Source organism: Rosa rugosa, chromosome 6, assembly GCF_958449725.1.
Source record: "Rosa rugosa chromosome 6, drRosRugo1.1, whole genome shotgun sequence".
NCBI lineage: Eukaryota > Viridiplantae > Streptophyta > Magnoliopsida > Rosales > Rosaceae > Rosa > Rosa rugosa.
Window position 1 is genome coordinate 21671510 of NC_084825.1, and position 16424 is coordinate 21687933.

General features: G+C 38.2%; 1 protein-coding gene across 1 annotated transcript; it reads left to right on the forward strand.

The window, feature by feature from the left end:
- The first annotated feature begins 6777 nt into the window (after positions 1 to 6777).
- On the forward strand, positions 6778 to 7608 carry LOC133716383 (uncharacterized). The gene has a single exon (XM_062143095.1). The coding sequence runs from the start codon at positions 6778 to 6780 to the stop codon at positions 7606 to 7608; it is 831 nt and encodes a 276-aa protein (XP_061999079.1).
- Positions 7609 to 16424: the final 8816 nt, after the last annotated feature.

The window sequence follows — 16424 nt, forward strand, 5'->3', positions numbered from 1 at the left end:
ACTCCCTAATTTCTAACTCCATGAAGCCAGAATAAGGCTTATGTCGACTTAGAAATTTCAATCAATATTGAATAGAAGCGGTTGATTAAATTAAGAGATCCTTTAAGATTTATTGTGATAATGCATCTGCAATGTTTTCTACGAAGAACAATAAAAGATTTAAAGCATCCAAGAAAATGCATCCCCCGCCCTTCTCAGAAATTTCACGAGCCCATACCACTACGTACCTCTTAAGAGTGAGTTCTATCAATTATTGATCAACCATGCCATACTTCAAATAGCCAGACCAGCCATATTTCCCAAATTATGGTGATGTCTAGCAATTGCATTTTAGTGATTCGAGCTAGGGACATGGGAAACCTATCGACCTATTTAAGCTAGTATATTGGGACATTTTCAATTGCCAAAAACTGCTCATTTCTATCACATGCATTGACTGTTTAATTTCATTCTGAAAGGACCAACGAGTTAGAGAATTGGGTTCTATAAATCGTGAAAATGAAAGAAATGCAACTTAATTCTTACCATAGCCCCTACCCAACAAATAAAATAAAAAACATAATCAACTCCAGACTAAAGATCAACTCCAGACTAAAGGAGTGTGAAAGCAGCTCCCACATTTAAGAAGTGTGAAAGGCTGAAAGCAGCTCCCACATTTGCTATTCCAACATTATCCGATTCCATAGCCCCCTACCCAACAAATAAAATAAAAAACATAATCAACTCCAGACTAAAGATCATCTCCAGACTAAAGGTCCTATATCCATAGCTTTAAGAAGTGTGAAAGCAACTCCCATATTTTCTATTCCAACATTATCCGATTCCATGTTTTTCTTTTCTAATGTATTCACGATCACTTTCAACCAATGAAGCCGATGGGTTCTTGACTTCTAATAGCAAATGATCGAGAGTGAGACCCTCCTCTTGTGAGGAGATGAGGCCTTCCAAGATGATTTGGTCTTTGTCATCATGAGTTGTATTCGTCAAAGGTAGGTTTATTACGTTGGGGTCCAGATTGGGTCGTCACCATTCCACTTGCAAACAACCTTACCACCATTTATCTTAGTAGAAACGTCAATCATTACAAGAAGCATGACATTATCAGATTCGCGGCAGAAAAATCCATTAAACAACTGAACAAATTACAACTAAGAACATATAACAATTAATCCGTGACCCCAACTCAGAACATTATGCTTATGAAGTAGACACTAATACGTACAGTCTTACTAGACCAAATACTGCCAGACGATAACATTTCCACCATAAAGAAAAAAAAGAAGAAGAAGTAAAATTAACAGTGTAACGTGTGGATGAAAAATATACACAAAATAATACGTATCATCATTTTCCGGATCATATAGACGATCATCTTCTATAATTCTTTTGTGTTAAATTGATATATATCCATTTACAACATGCATGCATGCATGCATTACTTTGTTTTATGATTTTTTTTTTTCTCTTTTTTTTTTAAAAAAGAGGATCAAAGGGTTTCACTCCTGGCTCCATGGTGACTCGAACCCATGATTTCGTACATAGTTCGATAAAGTTAATACATAGTTCAAAGGGTTAAAGAGTTAAAGAGAATCAAAGGATTTCACTCCTGGCCCTATGATCAATACATAGTTCGATGTCTAGAGTTAATGATTTTTTTTATCATACTCGTGATACAAAACTTTTTTCTCAGTTTCCTCCCACTACTATACCAGCAAGGATATGTATATATGTATATATGATTGATTGATTGATTCATTTTAATTAATTTAGTGGATAAAGTTTGTCTTTCTTATCAGATGGAGGCATCCTTCATGGCCTACTCCACAACAGATTCTCTCATCCTTACTGGATACGAGAAGACGTTGAGAAAATTACAAAAAGATGCAAAGCAAGAAAATGCCTATGTGAAGTGATTGAAATGTGAATTGATAATCAAGAACGTTCCATCATACTTTATTTTGCTGTCTCCTTATCCGAATCTTCCAACTCGATCATGGCCAAATGAGAAGAGAAATTTCGCACAGTTGCACCTGCCCAAAAAGCTCTACGTACAAAGATCATTGAAAATTAAGGACAAATTTTTATTATGCGAGCCAAGGAGGAAATTATTTTGATTCAGTCTATCAAAATTTAAGTTTTTGTTTATATAAAAAAAAAAAAAAAGAGTACAAGTTTTTAGAGCAGGTGGATGGTCAACATACATTGTGACAGTGTCTTGTTTCAGTATGGCCAAGACCCGATCAAAAGTTGCGTTGCATATGATTATTTTCTTCTCTACGTGTTACACAAAACCCTACTAGGCTACTATCATGTTCCTTTTTTTTTTCTTTTTTCTTTTTTTTGATCACACCTACTATCATGTCAAAAACCCAAACCTTATTCCTTGGAGGCTCAGAACTCGTTGGTTTAATTGTGTACTCAGGTCTCGGCAAATGACTTTCCATGTATCACACATCTTTAGGGAAGGGAACAGAGTAGCAGACAAGCTGGCTAATTATGGTGCTTTGCATGATGGAGCGGTATGGTGGATTGCCCTCCCGTCCATTATTACTTCCGAGTTTGGTCATGATTACTCTTTGCGTACTAGCTATCGGTTTTCTTAGTTACTGACACGCTCTAAACAAGCGCATAATTTAACCCTGAAAATATCGTTAGTAGTATAAGCAAATAGGGATCGTTCTATTCCGGGGATTGAGGGTACACCTGTCATTGTCAAACAATTAAACAATTAAAATTAAAACAAAGTATAATATTCACAAAGATATTCACAACTATAAACATTTTACACGAAAATAGGGGGGATTTTGTTTTTGGTTTTTCGAAAATAAAACTAAGTAAACAAAACAATTAAAATGCAAAAACATAAAAATACGAATGGAATGAGAGAACAAAGATCAAAACCGAAACTTATGATTAAAATTGATTCAAACCCTAATATTGTTCATCTAAGTCATGAGAAAGGAGTTGATCATGTGAAATGTTAGAAAGCAAACAATTTCCCATATTTTACTTTTCAATGCTAATTAATCTAAGTGAAAGCACAAAGACTAATCCTATCAAACATGCATTCAATCCCTAGAAAGCTAGTCAATCATGACATGTTTAACGCATGAAACACATAGAAAGGCTATCAACTCAAGTGTGCAATTTAGTATGAAAAAGTCCACCTAATTGCAATCCTCTTTAATTAAATTCGGTTTTTGCACAAAACCTTTACTACTTTTCGATTCAAGAACACAAAACCAAAAAGTTGATTCATGTTCTTAATTGTAGCACCATTCATACAAAAACCCTAAGTGTTTCGAACCACCTAAGATTAAAATACAAAAGATATCCATAAAGCAAATTTAATTAACCAAACTCACATAAGCAACTCAAGAATCATAATAATAGAATCTGAAAATTTCAATTAATCATAAAAAATCCAGAAATAATAACTTGTTCAAACAAATATGTCAACTAGTTCATAACCAACGAAATTCAAAGCAAAGGTTACAAAGGAGAATCGGATTACACCGTGGATGAAGATGAGATGGATGATTCACGTTGTGATTTCTTGAAACTCGAAAGCAAGCTTCAAGGATGACTATGGATGGTGGATGCTCACAGCTCTTCTTCTCCCTTGGCCTTGCTTGAATTCGTGGAGATGACTAGAGGATGGAGAAAGGACTTCAAAAGCTCACGGCAAAGAGAAGTATTTTCTGATTTTCTAAAGTTTAAAACGCAAAGGAGGGGAACCCTAGACATCTTCATTGAGAGAGTATATATAGGGAATGAATTCCTTGCTCTCCAAGCCGTGCACATCTCTAAGAAACCTCACGGCAATTGCTTGATAATTCCACATAATTTCCTCCAATGGTAGCTTGCCACATAAGCCCTATGAAGTAGTCTAACCAATCACAAAATTCCAATGTTAATTCCCTAAATAATCTTGCCAAAATATATAGAGATATTTTCTGATTTTCTTCACCAATTTCGGCAACAATATATTTAGAGAATATAGGGGACGAATCTAGACTCCTTTTAGAGCTTTTTTTGTGTTCAACACATATTCTCTTTCCTTTAAAAGCTCCCTAAGAAATCTCCATCGAAATCTCTTCTTATTTTCTGATTTTTCTCACGGCAAACCCTAGTTTCTCTCTTGCTTTGGACGGCAAACTCCTTCTAGGGTTTGTTCCTTGCGTCACAAACCCTAATTCCATGGGCTTTATGGGCCTTGATCCATTTTGCCGAAAATCCAATTCAATCCATAGAGTTCTTGGGCCTCGTTGCTTCAACTTCAAGCCTTTTCTCCCTCCAACGTCAAAACACATTATTTTTCCATTTCTTTTTCATAGTAACGTTGGAAACTTCATTGGTAAGCTTTCCTCCTTTTCGCAGGGTTTCCTGGTTGAAGCAGGAAAACTTCTTTTCTTCATTTCTGCTCATTTCTGTGATCCTTTGTTCCTCATTTTTGCTCCCCTTAATGTTCGCAAGCTCCTCTTTCCATTTATGAGTTCATTTCCACTTTTTAGCTCCGAGGTCCTGAAAATAGAAACTAGTAAGAAAAATAGAAACTTTCCTAAAATGAAAAATGGCAACTTTCCTAAACTGAAAATGGAAACTTTCTAAAAATGAAAAATAGAAACTACCGAAAAATGGAAACTTACTAAAAATGATAAATAGAAACTACAAAAATAGAAACTTTGTACAAATAGGAACTTTCCCAATCAAAGAATGGAAACTTTCCTAAACAGAGTTTTAATAAGGAAATAACGCAAGAAATGTAGGGAAAAGCAAGTAAAACGTCGCATTAAAATGCTCCTATCAGTTACTTTGTTTGGGCTCTTGGTTTGAGTCCCAATTTGTATTGCCTGTTATTTTTTGTCTTACTTATTACTTTGTTTGTATCGGATGCGGTCTTGGCCTAGTCCCCCGCTTCCTTTTGCTTTTGTTCTCTTTCTCTTGAGCTTAATTGGTTTGGTTTGGTCCGCCAGCTCCTTTGTAACCTTATTATTTTTTTAATAAAATTTCGGAGTAGGACGTGGAGTTAGTCCTATTTCCGCTTCCTAAAAAAAAAAAAATGTTCTATTCATCTTTTTTATTTTATTTTTTAACTTTTTTTTTCTTTATTCAGAAATAAATACTAAAAAAATTATTTTCCTTTGCATGTGTTTTTATGTATAGGCCCTCGTCCCACCGATCACCGTTTGACGACACAATGCTGCCCTAAAAAATATAAAATCTTATTTTTCTTTAGAAAATATCAAGAACTGAGAACGTTAGCAGTTAGGTATATCCCGATCTCATTTTCTAATGTCTCGGGTTATCAAAATTGAAGTTACAAGAAATTGAATCAATGCATTTTTTTTAATATATAGAAGAAACGTGAACACTTCATTATTCATGCGCTGCCTGGCCTCCCACGCCATGGAGCACCATGATTGAAAACGCAACAGTCATAATTTGAATGTTTGGGAGAGAATACGATCAGGAATGGAGGACCAAGAGGCAATAATACACAGGAATGGTGATGTCTATAGAAGGAAGAGATGAGAAGAAGGAACCGGGTGGAGTGAGGGAGAATGTAGAAACAACGATGGCCTGGCCGCTACGGACAAAGGTCCTAAGTACTATTGATTTAGCACCTATACTGAATCAATGCATTTCTTAGTCTAATGACAAAGGTCCTAAGTACGTATCATTCACACATTCAGCTTTCTTTCTTAAAGTTAGAGCAGACATATAATAAACATATATTCTCTTCAGGGGAACAATACCAAACGTATGTAGTGTGAATTTGTGTTCACTTTATATCACTTCACATATGTAATGTAATACCTGACCCAATAAAGTACTTGATCCCTTCCAATAACTACGTGTTGTAAGCTCCTAAAAACTCATAGAGTTAATCAATAAAGAAAGCAGTAGCTTTGTTCTCTAGTAATTTTCTTTTGCTTTGTTATTCTTGTTTCTTGTGAGTGAGAGTGTGGTGTTAAAGTTTACAAATCACGCATTTGAGCTTGGTGTTAGCTTGTAAGCTTGAATACAAACAGACATCGATCAAATCCATTAACATTGGTATTAGTGTGAGCCAAAATATACACCATGGCAGGGCTTACAAGATTTGTAGTGCTAAAATCCTTGAACCACAAATGCTTGTGTTTAACAAAAAATGTTCCATATGAGCCAGCAGGGTTCATGAAGTGCATTAGAGAACAAGTTGTGAGTCCACAGGCAAAGTTTGAAGTGGAGATGGCAAAGACTGGGAATGGACTGGTGCACATAAGATACTGCTACAACAACAAGTACTGGGTGACAAACCAGGCTGCCAGGGATTATCCAAACTGGATAGTTGCGTCCGCGGACAAACCAGAGGAAGACCAATCAAAAAGCTCCTGCACCTTGTTCGAGCCTAGGTTTGCAGAAGGCCAAACACAAGTCCGATTTATCCACGTCCAACTCCGGATCTCCGTATCCTTGTGGAAGAGTGCTACTACATTCGAGAATGCCTTATATCTAGGAGCACTGGAGCACGCGGCGATGTTTTCGAAGTTGTTGACTGGGAATCGCTGGTGATACTTCCCCCACGGGTGGCCTTCAAATCCTTAGAAGATGGCAGTTACCTCTGTTCCCGCTGGATCGAACGACACCCATATCAAAGGTTCGAGTCCAACTTGGATGTTGGAGATCCATTGGTGGCCAAGGAGTTATTCATCACTGCTGATGGAAGCCTTCGTATAAAGGACGGGCACTATGGCAAATTCTTGAGGCGTAGCCCTAACTGGATCTGGGCTGATGCATCATCCGAAATCACGTCCGACGACACTTTGTTTTGGGCTTTGGCCTGTCAAAATCCAAGACAATGTCATTGCTCTTCGCAACTTGGGTAACAACAATTTTTGCGGTGGACTCACCACCGAATACAAAACCAACTGTCTCAACGCCGCCTACCCTAATATCTGTAAACAGTCAAAGCTGGTGGTGGAAGAGCTTGTTCTTTCAAGGAACATCTACAATATCAATTTCCGACTCTCCGACTCCAGGATCTACCACGAGCAGGTCATAGAAATGGACACAGCTCTCGCCGTTAACGACAGCCCAAACAGAGACTCCACTATCAGCCTCAAGTTTGCGGAAAAAGATTCCAGGACCCGTAGTTGGAATGGCAGCGTTTCATTGAAGTTGGGTGTCAAAACAACTCTCCAAGTCAAATCTGTTCCACTAATTCTTGACGGAAAGATCGAAATTTCGGCTGAGGTTATGACAGCATACCAGTGGGGAGAAACTACCACAGTTGAACATACCAGGGAGGCCAATTATGCTGTTGTTGTGCCACCATTATCCAAGATGAAGGTGAGTCTCATAGCTTCAAGGGCTTCATGCGATGTGCCCTTCTCCTACAGTCAGCGTGACATTCTCACTGATGGCCGAACCGTTACCAAAACCATGGATGATGGCCTTTTCACTGGGATTAATGCCTACAAATTTGACTACCAAAACCAGGCATCCTACGATGGCCAGCCTCTCTCTGTCTCTAGCCCATGGAGGCTCCCGCGTGCTGCGTACTTTGGGATTTGTGTGATTTTGGTGTTTAGTGTGTTGCTGCCTTTGCTGCATTTGGTGTAATTCAGGTTTGCTCATACAAATAATAAACACAAAATTTGCTTCCTAATGTAATTCAGCCAATTGATTGAAATTTGATTTTCATACCTTGAGAATTTATAGCACTTTTAATTTTCTCTCATATGTCGCTGATAAAGTATGTAACAACTCTATCTCTAACCGTACGTGTGTCAGATTTTATGCATACAAATACGACACTAACACTAAATTCGTACGAGACTCTTCTTATATTATGTGTCAGTATTGAGTGATAGACCAACAAATTCACAAGGAATGATTTGTGCACAAACAAACTTGTTTGAGACTTTTCTTCTCTATGCAAGAATCAAGATCGATCGTTCCCTACACAGTATCTACTTGTTTCTCATCGATGATTAGTGTGATCTAGCTAGTTACTCTTAATTAATTCTAGAAAGCAAGGTGGACACTACTGCTTATCTATCAATAATTTTATACGTGTGACCGGTGGCCCAGTAGTGAATTAAGTAGTAAATCCCAATTGGGTTCTGGTTCACCTCGATTAAGTGGTGGTGATCGATATATGCGCGCGCGCGCACGTGTGTGTGTGTGTGTTTTTGAGTAGAGTCGCTAAACAAGTTGATCTCATCTTTTTTTTTGAAAAGTAGTTGATCTCATCTTTACTCTTTAGAGGTTGCAGATTCATATCTTGTTGAAGTCGGGTCCCTAGCCGACCTTGATTTCGTTGGTGACAGGGTCTGGTTTAATTAGGTAGCGTACTCGGCTTTATGGCATGGTAAAGGGGTTGATTGCTAGAGGGCAGACGACCATCATTGGGTTGAAATAACTCAATTAGCCGCTAAAGCAAACCTGTAATGGATTACATTTAGAGTGAATTGATCTAAATCTGAATCTAACCCAATCTAATCTAATAGCCTTTGCCTTGGCCTCATTCTTGACGCAAACTAGTTTCCCATTCTTAAGAGCAAAAACTAGCTATAGTATTTGAGCATCTTACTCCGCTACGTAAGAAAAAAATGACCAACTTCTAACACCCTTCTAAGTATGAATGAGATTGTTGTTGATGACTTCAAAAATAGGGGGGGCGGGGGCGGCGGGGGGAGAAGGAAAAAAAAGATAATTACAAAATGACAATAGTAGGTGATACCGTAATAGCTTCTTCTTTTTCTTTATCTTTTTTTTTTTTGGAGCTTCTATTCATACCTCCAATATTAACATTTGGACCTCTCTATTTTTCTTAGAGATAGTTGTCAACTATTGTCAAATTACTAATAAGGACACAAAAGAGGGGAATTTTTTTTTCACCTCCACGAATAGTACAGTACGTAGTCTTCAACTTGGAGAAAACATTTATCCTCCAACTTAAATCTTAAAATATACATCAAAAACTATGGAAAATAACTTGGGAAAAAAATTGGACTAAAAACCCTAAATATTTGATTGTGAAGAATAGGGGGAGGTGGAGGAAAGTAGATGATTAATTGGTAAAATTCAAAGATTGGAGTGGCCTCTGTGGGTATTGCATAGAATTTTTCAGTTACTGATGTTGAGAATTGACAGTTGAAGTTCTGTTTTTTGATGAACTGGGCATTGGATTTTGGTTCAAGTTTGAGTTTTTTTGTAATCAAATATTGCTGTGAACCTACAAAGAGTGTTTGATTCATTGGTTCAAACGTGTTCTTTCCCCCAAATTTGGCTGCATGGAAGTTTATGGTTATTGGCAATTGAAAATAGTGTGTGTGGTGGTATCCAGTTGGCCTTTTTTTGTTCAAAAGGGAGAACATATATATATGGATTTGTAGGTTGTTGCACCGCCTGGATAATTGACCAATTATTGGCAGAAACTTTCGAGGGAAAGGATAAGGATGGCCGGCTTGTTACATTTTTTCTTTTGGGGATGCAAATCTGGAGAAATCTGAGTCCCCAAGCTAGTACGCAATGAATCCACCTATCTCATTGCTTTATATATCATATGCCCTAGCATTGATGCATTGTTACCTGCTAGGCATTGTAGGAAAATGAGGGAGGTATAGATAGCATATTAGTTATTTATAAAAGTAAGGTGGAGGTCTATTAGGTGGGGAGGTCCAAATATCAATTTTAGAGGTATGAATAGAAACTCCCTTTTTTTTTCGGTGAAGAAGGTACTAGCTTTTGGTTTGAGGTTTAATTATCTACACGTTATCAAAAAAAAAAAACTCAATTTGAATCAAAAAAGTTATAAAATGAAAGACTAGAAACTTTAAATTAAAGAAAAAAGTTCAAGATAAGTTATTATAACTGCAAGTTGGATTAACCTTCTGAATTGAAGCATTCCAAATTTGATTTGAACCAGACAACGTCAATGAAGCTAAATTCTTTTCTCAATTTGATCTGGCACTCTCCTTCCGGTGGGCAAAACCATTTCATGTTTTACATGGGGGCAAGAAATGTGCTTGTAACAATCAAATATTATTCGAATGCTGCCTTACATAAAGCCTTCCCCGGCTATGTTAATTAAGGTTAGTTAATGTGAAGATTTCTCTTCAAGGATACAGAATTCAATTCGGGGTAGACAATCTTAATTTTTTAAGATGACAGACACACTATATTATATATATGGTGGTATGCCTCTGTGGCTCAAGTAAGAGTCAATAAAATAAGGGTTTTCCCAGTTAGCCCCTCTCCTATAAACCCTAGCTTTCCAAGATCAGAACCCAAAATCAATTCGCATTATATTTTGCCTACTGTGAACGTACCCAAAATATATATACAAATATATATTTAAGATTATAACTTATCCCAGAATTACAACTTCAGCAAACCCTGGAGCTCTAATTCACTAGGTAGCTGTGGCAAATCCCACCCGGGGTATCTCGTCGATTTATTAGCTACCTTCGTACGAGATCTGTGGTGGTCTTTGAAGGTTTCATGGCTTTAGTGTTGCTTTGGTAGGGCTTCTGGGGTGTGTCATCGTGCAGGGTCCTAAATCGGTTCAATGGTCGAATGATCAATCTCGTTAGCAGCCAGCGCTCAACAAGCAATCCGATCTTAGAAGTCGAAGTCAGATCGCCTGCGTAACGTAGTTGGCAAGCTACGTAGCTAGCTAGTATTGGGTACATTTTCACGCACCATCAAGGCGACTGTAAACTTGTCGCCGACAAGTCCACGGGCAAGAAGAAGCACCAGATCGAGGCAAGAGCAGCGGCGCCGTCGGTGCCTGATCGAGGCTAGATGATGGAAGATGGCGCCAAATCAGCACTTTTTCGGGTTTGCGGACGTCCGTTTCTGAACGGCTCTATATATATATATATATATATATATATATATATATGACAAACCTCGACAGAAAAAGGACAATTTATTGAATGAAAAAGTTAAAAAGAGTACATGGACAATAGGAAGGGGAAGACAACAACCTTATCCCTCGAAAAATTAAAGAGACATGCCTCGATCTTCAAGAGCAACTACTACAAACTAACTAAATCAAAAATTAGAAAGACCTAAACAGTAAGCACAAAAAAAAAAAAAGAAAAAAAAAGAAGAAGATTGCAAAGTGCGCGGTATCGAATCCCATCAAATCATATAAGATAATGAAGCACAAAAATTAGCTCAAGTATCAACAACTTGATTACCCTCTCTATAAATGTGTGGATAAAGAATGTGCATTTGAGAAATCCAATGAAGACAATTACCCCACTCCACTCGAAATTGCCAAGGCACCATATATATGAGGAGAGTGAAGGAACTGAAAGGTCAGAACAACTAAGAGATGAATCAACTTCTAACCAAACATGCTTCCAATCGCGAAACCAAGCCAACTCAATAGCTTTGATTACCGTAAGTATTTTAGCTGCAATTGAGCCGGGGATTTCTTTCATTTTTACTGTTTCCAATATCTGCAGAGACATGGGAAAATAGTAAAAATGAAAGAAATCAACTTTCTTACTTTTAATTTGGTAGAACTAACATTAAATTCATTACTCTCTCAAGAGTCAAGAGTCAAGAGTCAAGAGTCAAGACTAGGGTCCCATTAACAGATCCAAATTCCTAACTTTAAGAGAAAGGGCAGACAATACGGGCCAACGTACACATGTAATGTAAACTTTTATATGTTTTTAAAATGTATTCACTTTATATCACTTCACAGATGTAGTGTTGTACATGGACCAATAACGCACTTGCCTCATATTTTGCAGTTTGCATAAAAAAACAAGGAGATGAAATCAATATATATTGTGGGCTTCGGGTGATGAAATGTGACATTATATATAGAGTATCATTATTTATAACATTCTGTGTTGATATCATAATTTTACCATTTTACGTTTCGGGTTTATTGTATTGATAAGATCGAATTAACAAACACTAAAATTTAAGTAACTCAGCCACCTGTTTCCTCCTACTACTAGCCCAGGACCAGATCGATCGATCAAAACATCAAATTTGCGATTCATTTTAATTAATTAGTTGATAATTAAAGTTTGTGTTCTTATCTAAAATGCCTAACTTCCAATTGTAGCGTGGTATATCCAAGTAATCCTTCTTTAATTGCTTCATAATAGATAATGTACGTAAGTGTATACTTCCTATTGGATCAGCTACTCTAGTCTAGATAGCTTATGGGGTCAATGAAATAAAGTCAAGCTGAGGAGTAGGGCCAAATCAATAAGAGGCAAATAAATATTCCTATATTTGCCCTTCATTATAATTTATATTGGTTGTATATATATTGTACATTGATGGGCAATAATAGAGGGTCTCAAATGAGACCTAAGATTTGTGGCTTCAATGTTAGGTGTCATGTCATGTAAGTAAATCTAATTTTTATTTTCAATTCCACATAATATATATTGCCACATCATAATCTTGCAATACCAACTTTACCATTTTATACTTAATTTTAGATTTTAAGGGATGAATTAATGACCTTAATGAATTTAATTAGGTGACAAAAAAAATATTTTGGGTGTGATTTTTTTAAAGGTTAATTAATTCGTATTGGCATCAGTAAGCTAATTAGGCTCAAACTGGCTCAATAAATGAGTCAATGAAAAACCAAATTTAGACTAAAACTCATCCCGAACTGTAAATGATGAAAGCGTGAAAAACATAGTACTTTATAGACTTTCGAGTGCATGATGTTGATAATTAAGTTTTGGATGAAAAAAATGAAATAGAAAAGTAAAAATGAAAATCATGCTCACAATAATTGAGTCCACATAATTCATATCCTTATGAGATAGTAAAAGACACCTAGAAAGCTACCAAAGGAAAGGAAAGAAAAAGATATGCAAGAAAATTCCTGGGTGTGAAGCCATTGAAATGAATTGACAGTGAAGAAAATTCCTGGGTGTGAAGCCATTGAAATGAATTGACAGTGAAGAAAATTCCTGGGAGTGAAGCCATTGAAATGAATTGACAGTGAAGAAAATTCCTGGGAGTGAAGCCATTGAAATGAATTGACAAGAAAAAGATATGCAAGAAAATCAAGAAAATTCCTGGGTGTGAAGCCATTGAAATGAATTGACAGTGAAGAAAATTCCAACATACTTCATTTTCCTACGTCCTTATTTGAACCTTCCCACTCATGGCCGAATCTGCAGAGAAATTTCCCAGTTCCAAACCATACATCACTCCAAACAGAGAGATTCGGGGCTCTACGAAATTTACGGTATTTACCATCTCTTTTGGTCTTTTGGTAAGGGAAATCTTTATAAACTTAAAGATTGGGGTGCATAACTTCAGCTTAGCATGTTTTATATTTGATGTCAAGCATATCTATACACAATTACACGCAACTTGCTTATAAAAGTTCTGGAATAAAGTGAGGAGATATCATGAGGTACGTAGGAACCATCACGTGTTCGTCGGAAGAGCCGCCTGGTCTTATGGTCGGAGCGAGAGGCCATCAATGAAAAAAAGAATGAGCCACCGCCACCTAGGAATGAACCTTCACAGTTGCATGCAGAATAGAGAGGAGGTGATAGCATTTTAGGAGTACGACGTTACTAATTCTTGCTCCTTTCTTTTAAAACTTGGAGTTAAATAAGATAGGGTTGTGATCGAGTCGTATGAACTTCGTTAAGTAATTGAAATATATCCACAAGTCCAATGACGGAAGCAAACACCATTGTTGTATATCATATAAGTTAAAGTGTCAAACCCTAGCAAATTTGTTTATAAGACAAATTTTGAACAATCAGTTAAAAATTGTAAGAGCAACTCCAACAGCTTCCCTATATTTTGATTTTTCTCTACTTTAGGGAAAAATAAGTCTCTTTTGCTCCAACAGATTCCCTATAACTATCTCTATTTTAGGGAAAGTGAAGAAAGAGAAAACCAAATTCCCTATATTTACAGCAAGCTCTAAAAATTTAAGGAAGAATATGGAGATTTTAGAGATTGCTGTAAAATAGAGAATCTGTTGGAGTTGGAGAATAAAAAAATGCTAAAGCTTTGACTTTTACTTCCCTATTATACAAAAATTATAGGGAAGCTGTTGGAGTTGCTCTAAGACAAACCTTCTTGGATTTGTAAGTACTAGTCAAATGTGCCCCAAATAAGCCTGCAGCATTCTTATATTCATTCGTACGTTCATTCAACTCATGCGCGTACTATTGAATGCATATTTAGTAGACATTTAAAATTAATTAAACCAAATAGCCGAATCCAACGAAATTAATTAATTGATTGGGAAGAGTGTATCTATCGTGTTTAAATCTTAACTGGAAACAACTATTAGAATTACGATCGAGATTTTTTTTTTAATGATTTTATTCACTCTTTAAACAAACGTGATAATTGTAATTGTTATTTATTTATTGTTTAAGGATATCTCTATTTGTGTTTGGCCCAAATTCTAGGTTACTTGACCTAGTGGTAATAGGGTTAAATTAGAAGGATCTAGATTCCTATTCAATGTACGATTACTTTCCTTGTACGATTGAGATTCTATGAATTGTAATCCTCTATATAAAGAGACCCCTATTATCAATGAGTACACACAGCAAATTTCTCTCAATTTCAGTTTCTCTACAACACGTTATCAGCACGAGCCCTAACCCTAGCTTTAGAAACCAAAACCCCAGAAATTGATCAAGCTCCACCAGATTTGCCTTGCCTGCGCTACTACTGCCCCCGCAGCCCCCGCGTCGCAACTCAACGCTAACCCTACCAGGTTAGCCTCGCTGCCCCTGTAGCGTCCGCAAGCCCTGCTTGCCTTCTACCTTCGCGCGCGCTCGCTTGCCCTCGCGACCGTGACTCACCAGCGGCCTCGCGGCATCCCCGCAACTATCCTCGCGGCCTCGCGACATCCCCGCAGCAGTCACATCCTCGCAGCGGCCCCGTAACTGTCCCCGCGACCTGGCGACATCCCCGCAGCAGTCGCATCCCCGCAGTGGCCCCGCAACAGTCCTCGCGGCATCTCCGTAGCGTCCTCGCGACATCCTCGCAGCGACCCTGCAGTATCACTGCACAGCCCAACCAACATCTTTTCCGGTCAAGAATTCCGGCATATTTTCAAGGTAAACTTTTCTAAAAGTTCCCGTTTTTGAAGTTTTTCAATTTCTTCTTCTTTTTCTCGGGGACTTCCAACATCCCTTCTTCTCCCCCCCCCCCCCCCATTTCTTCTTCATAGGGGAGACCAAAAGCCGAACTGTGGGGGTTCGTGCTCACTCCGAGCTTAGAGCTTGTAGAGTCCTCCAAACTTAGAGTTTGTTGAGAAGAAAACGATCGACCACAAACATTGTCGTTTCGACCTAATCCAAAAACCCTTCTTGGAATCGGATTTTCTTGGAAGCAACTACGCTCAGAAAATCCCTAATTTCTTGGAAGCGACTACGCTCAGAAATTTTATAGCTTTTCGTGGTAGCCTTCTTCGCTCCGAAACTAACCCTATTTTCTTGTTGTTTTTCAGGATGAGTAACCTGAACAAGTTGAGCTTCGCTCCACTAGAGACAACAGGCACAGGATACCACAAGTGGGTCCGTGATGTGCGCCAGCATCTTAAGGCTGATGGGATCCTGAGTACGATCCAAGAGCCAAGTCAGGACGTGCGTACTCCTCAACAAGGTGCTGCTTTTGAAGCAAATAGAGCTACGAGAGAGGCGAATGAAGCTAAAGCCATCATTCTCATGACAAGGCACATGAATGACGCGCTCCAAAATGAGTACCTCAATGAGGAAGACCCAAGAAGACTATGGGTAGAACTCGGGCAGCGTTTTGGCAACGTCCGTGATTCCCTGCTTCCAGACTTAGAAGTGAGATGGTCTAGCCTCCGCTTCTATGATTTCAAGTCTGTACTTGACTACAATTCGGAAGCCCTTCGTATCAAATCTTTGATGGAATTCTGTGGACAGAACATCAATGATACGATGTTGATCGAGAAGACTCTCTCCACCTTCCCCGTCTCTGCATTGATGATAGCCAAAAACTATCGGATTGATGTCAATGCCAGACGCATCACAAGATTTCATGAGCTAATTGGTGCCTTGAACATAGCTGAAAAGCACGACAACATACTTGTGAAGAACTATAACTCTAGATCCGTGGGAACCAAGTCAATTCCGGAGTCTAATTATAGTCGCACCTCCAAGGGAGGACGCAAGGAGGGGGAAACCCTAAGAATAGGGATAATTCTGGACGTTCTGATCCATATTCTCGCCCTAAAGAGGAAGGAAACCGTCAAGATAGGCGTGCACGGAACCGTGGAGGTAAACGTGTGAAGAGAGAGAGAGGCCAAGCCTCCGGTTATGGTGGTGATGCCACCAAAGGATATAACCACCCTCAAAGCGCTCCTAAAGCGCCTCGATCAAGGGAATCTGACCGTAAAGATGCTTGTCTCAGATGTGGACTGCCAA

What these genes read in the sequence shown, in the direction of transcription:
- LOC133716383 (XM_062143095.1), top strand. Translation starts at nt 6,778, where the DNA reads ATGCATCATCCGAAATCACGTCCGACGACACTTTGTTTTGGGCTTTGG.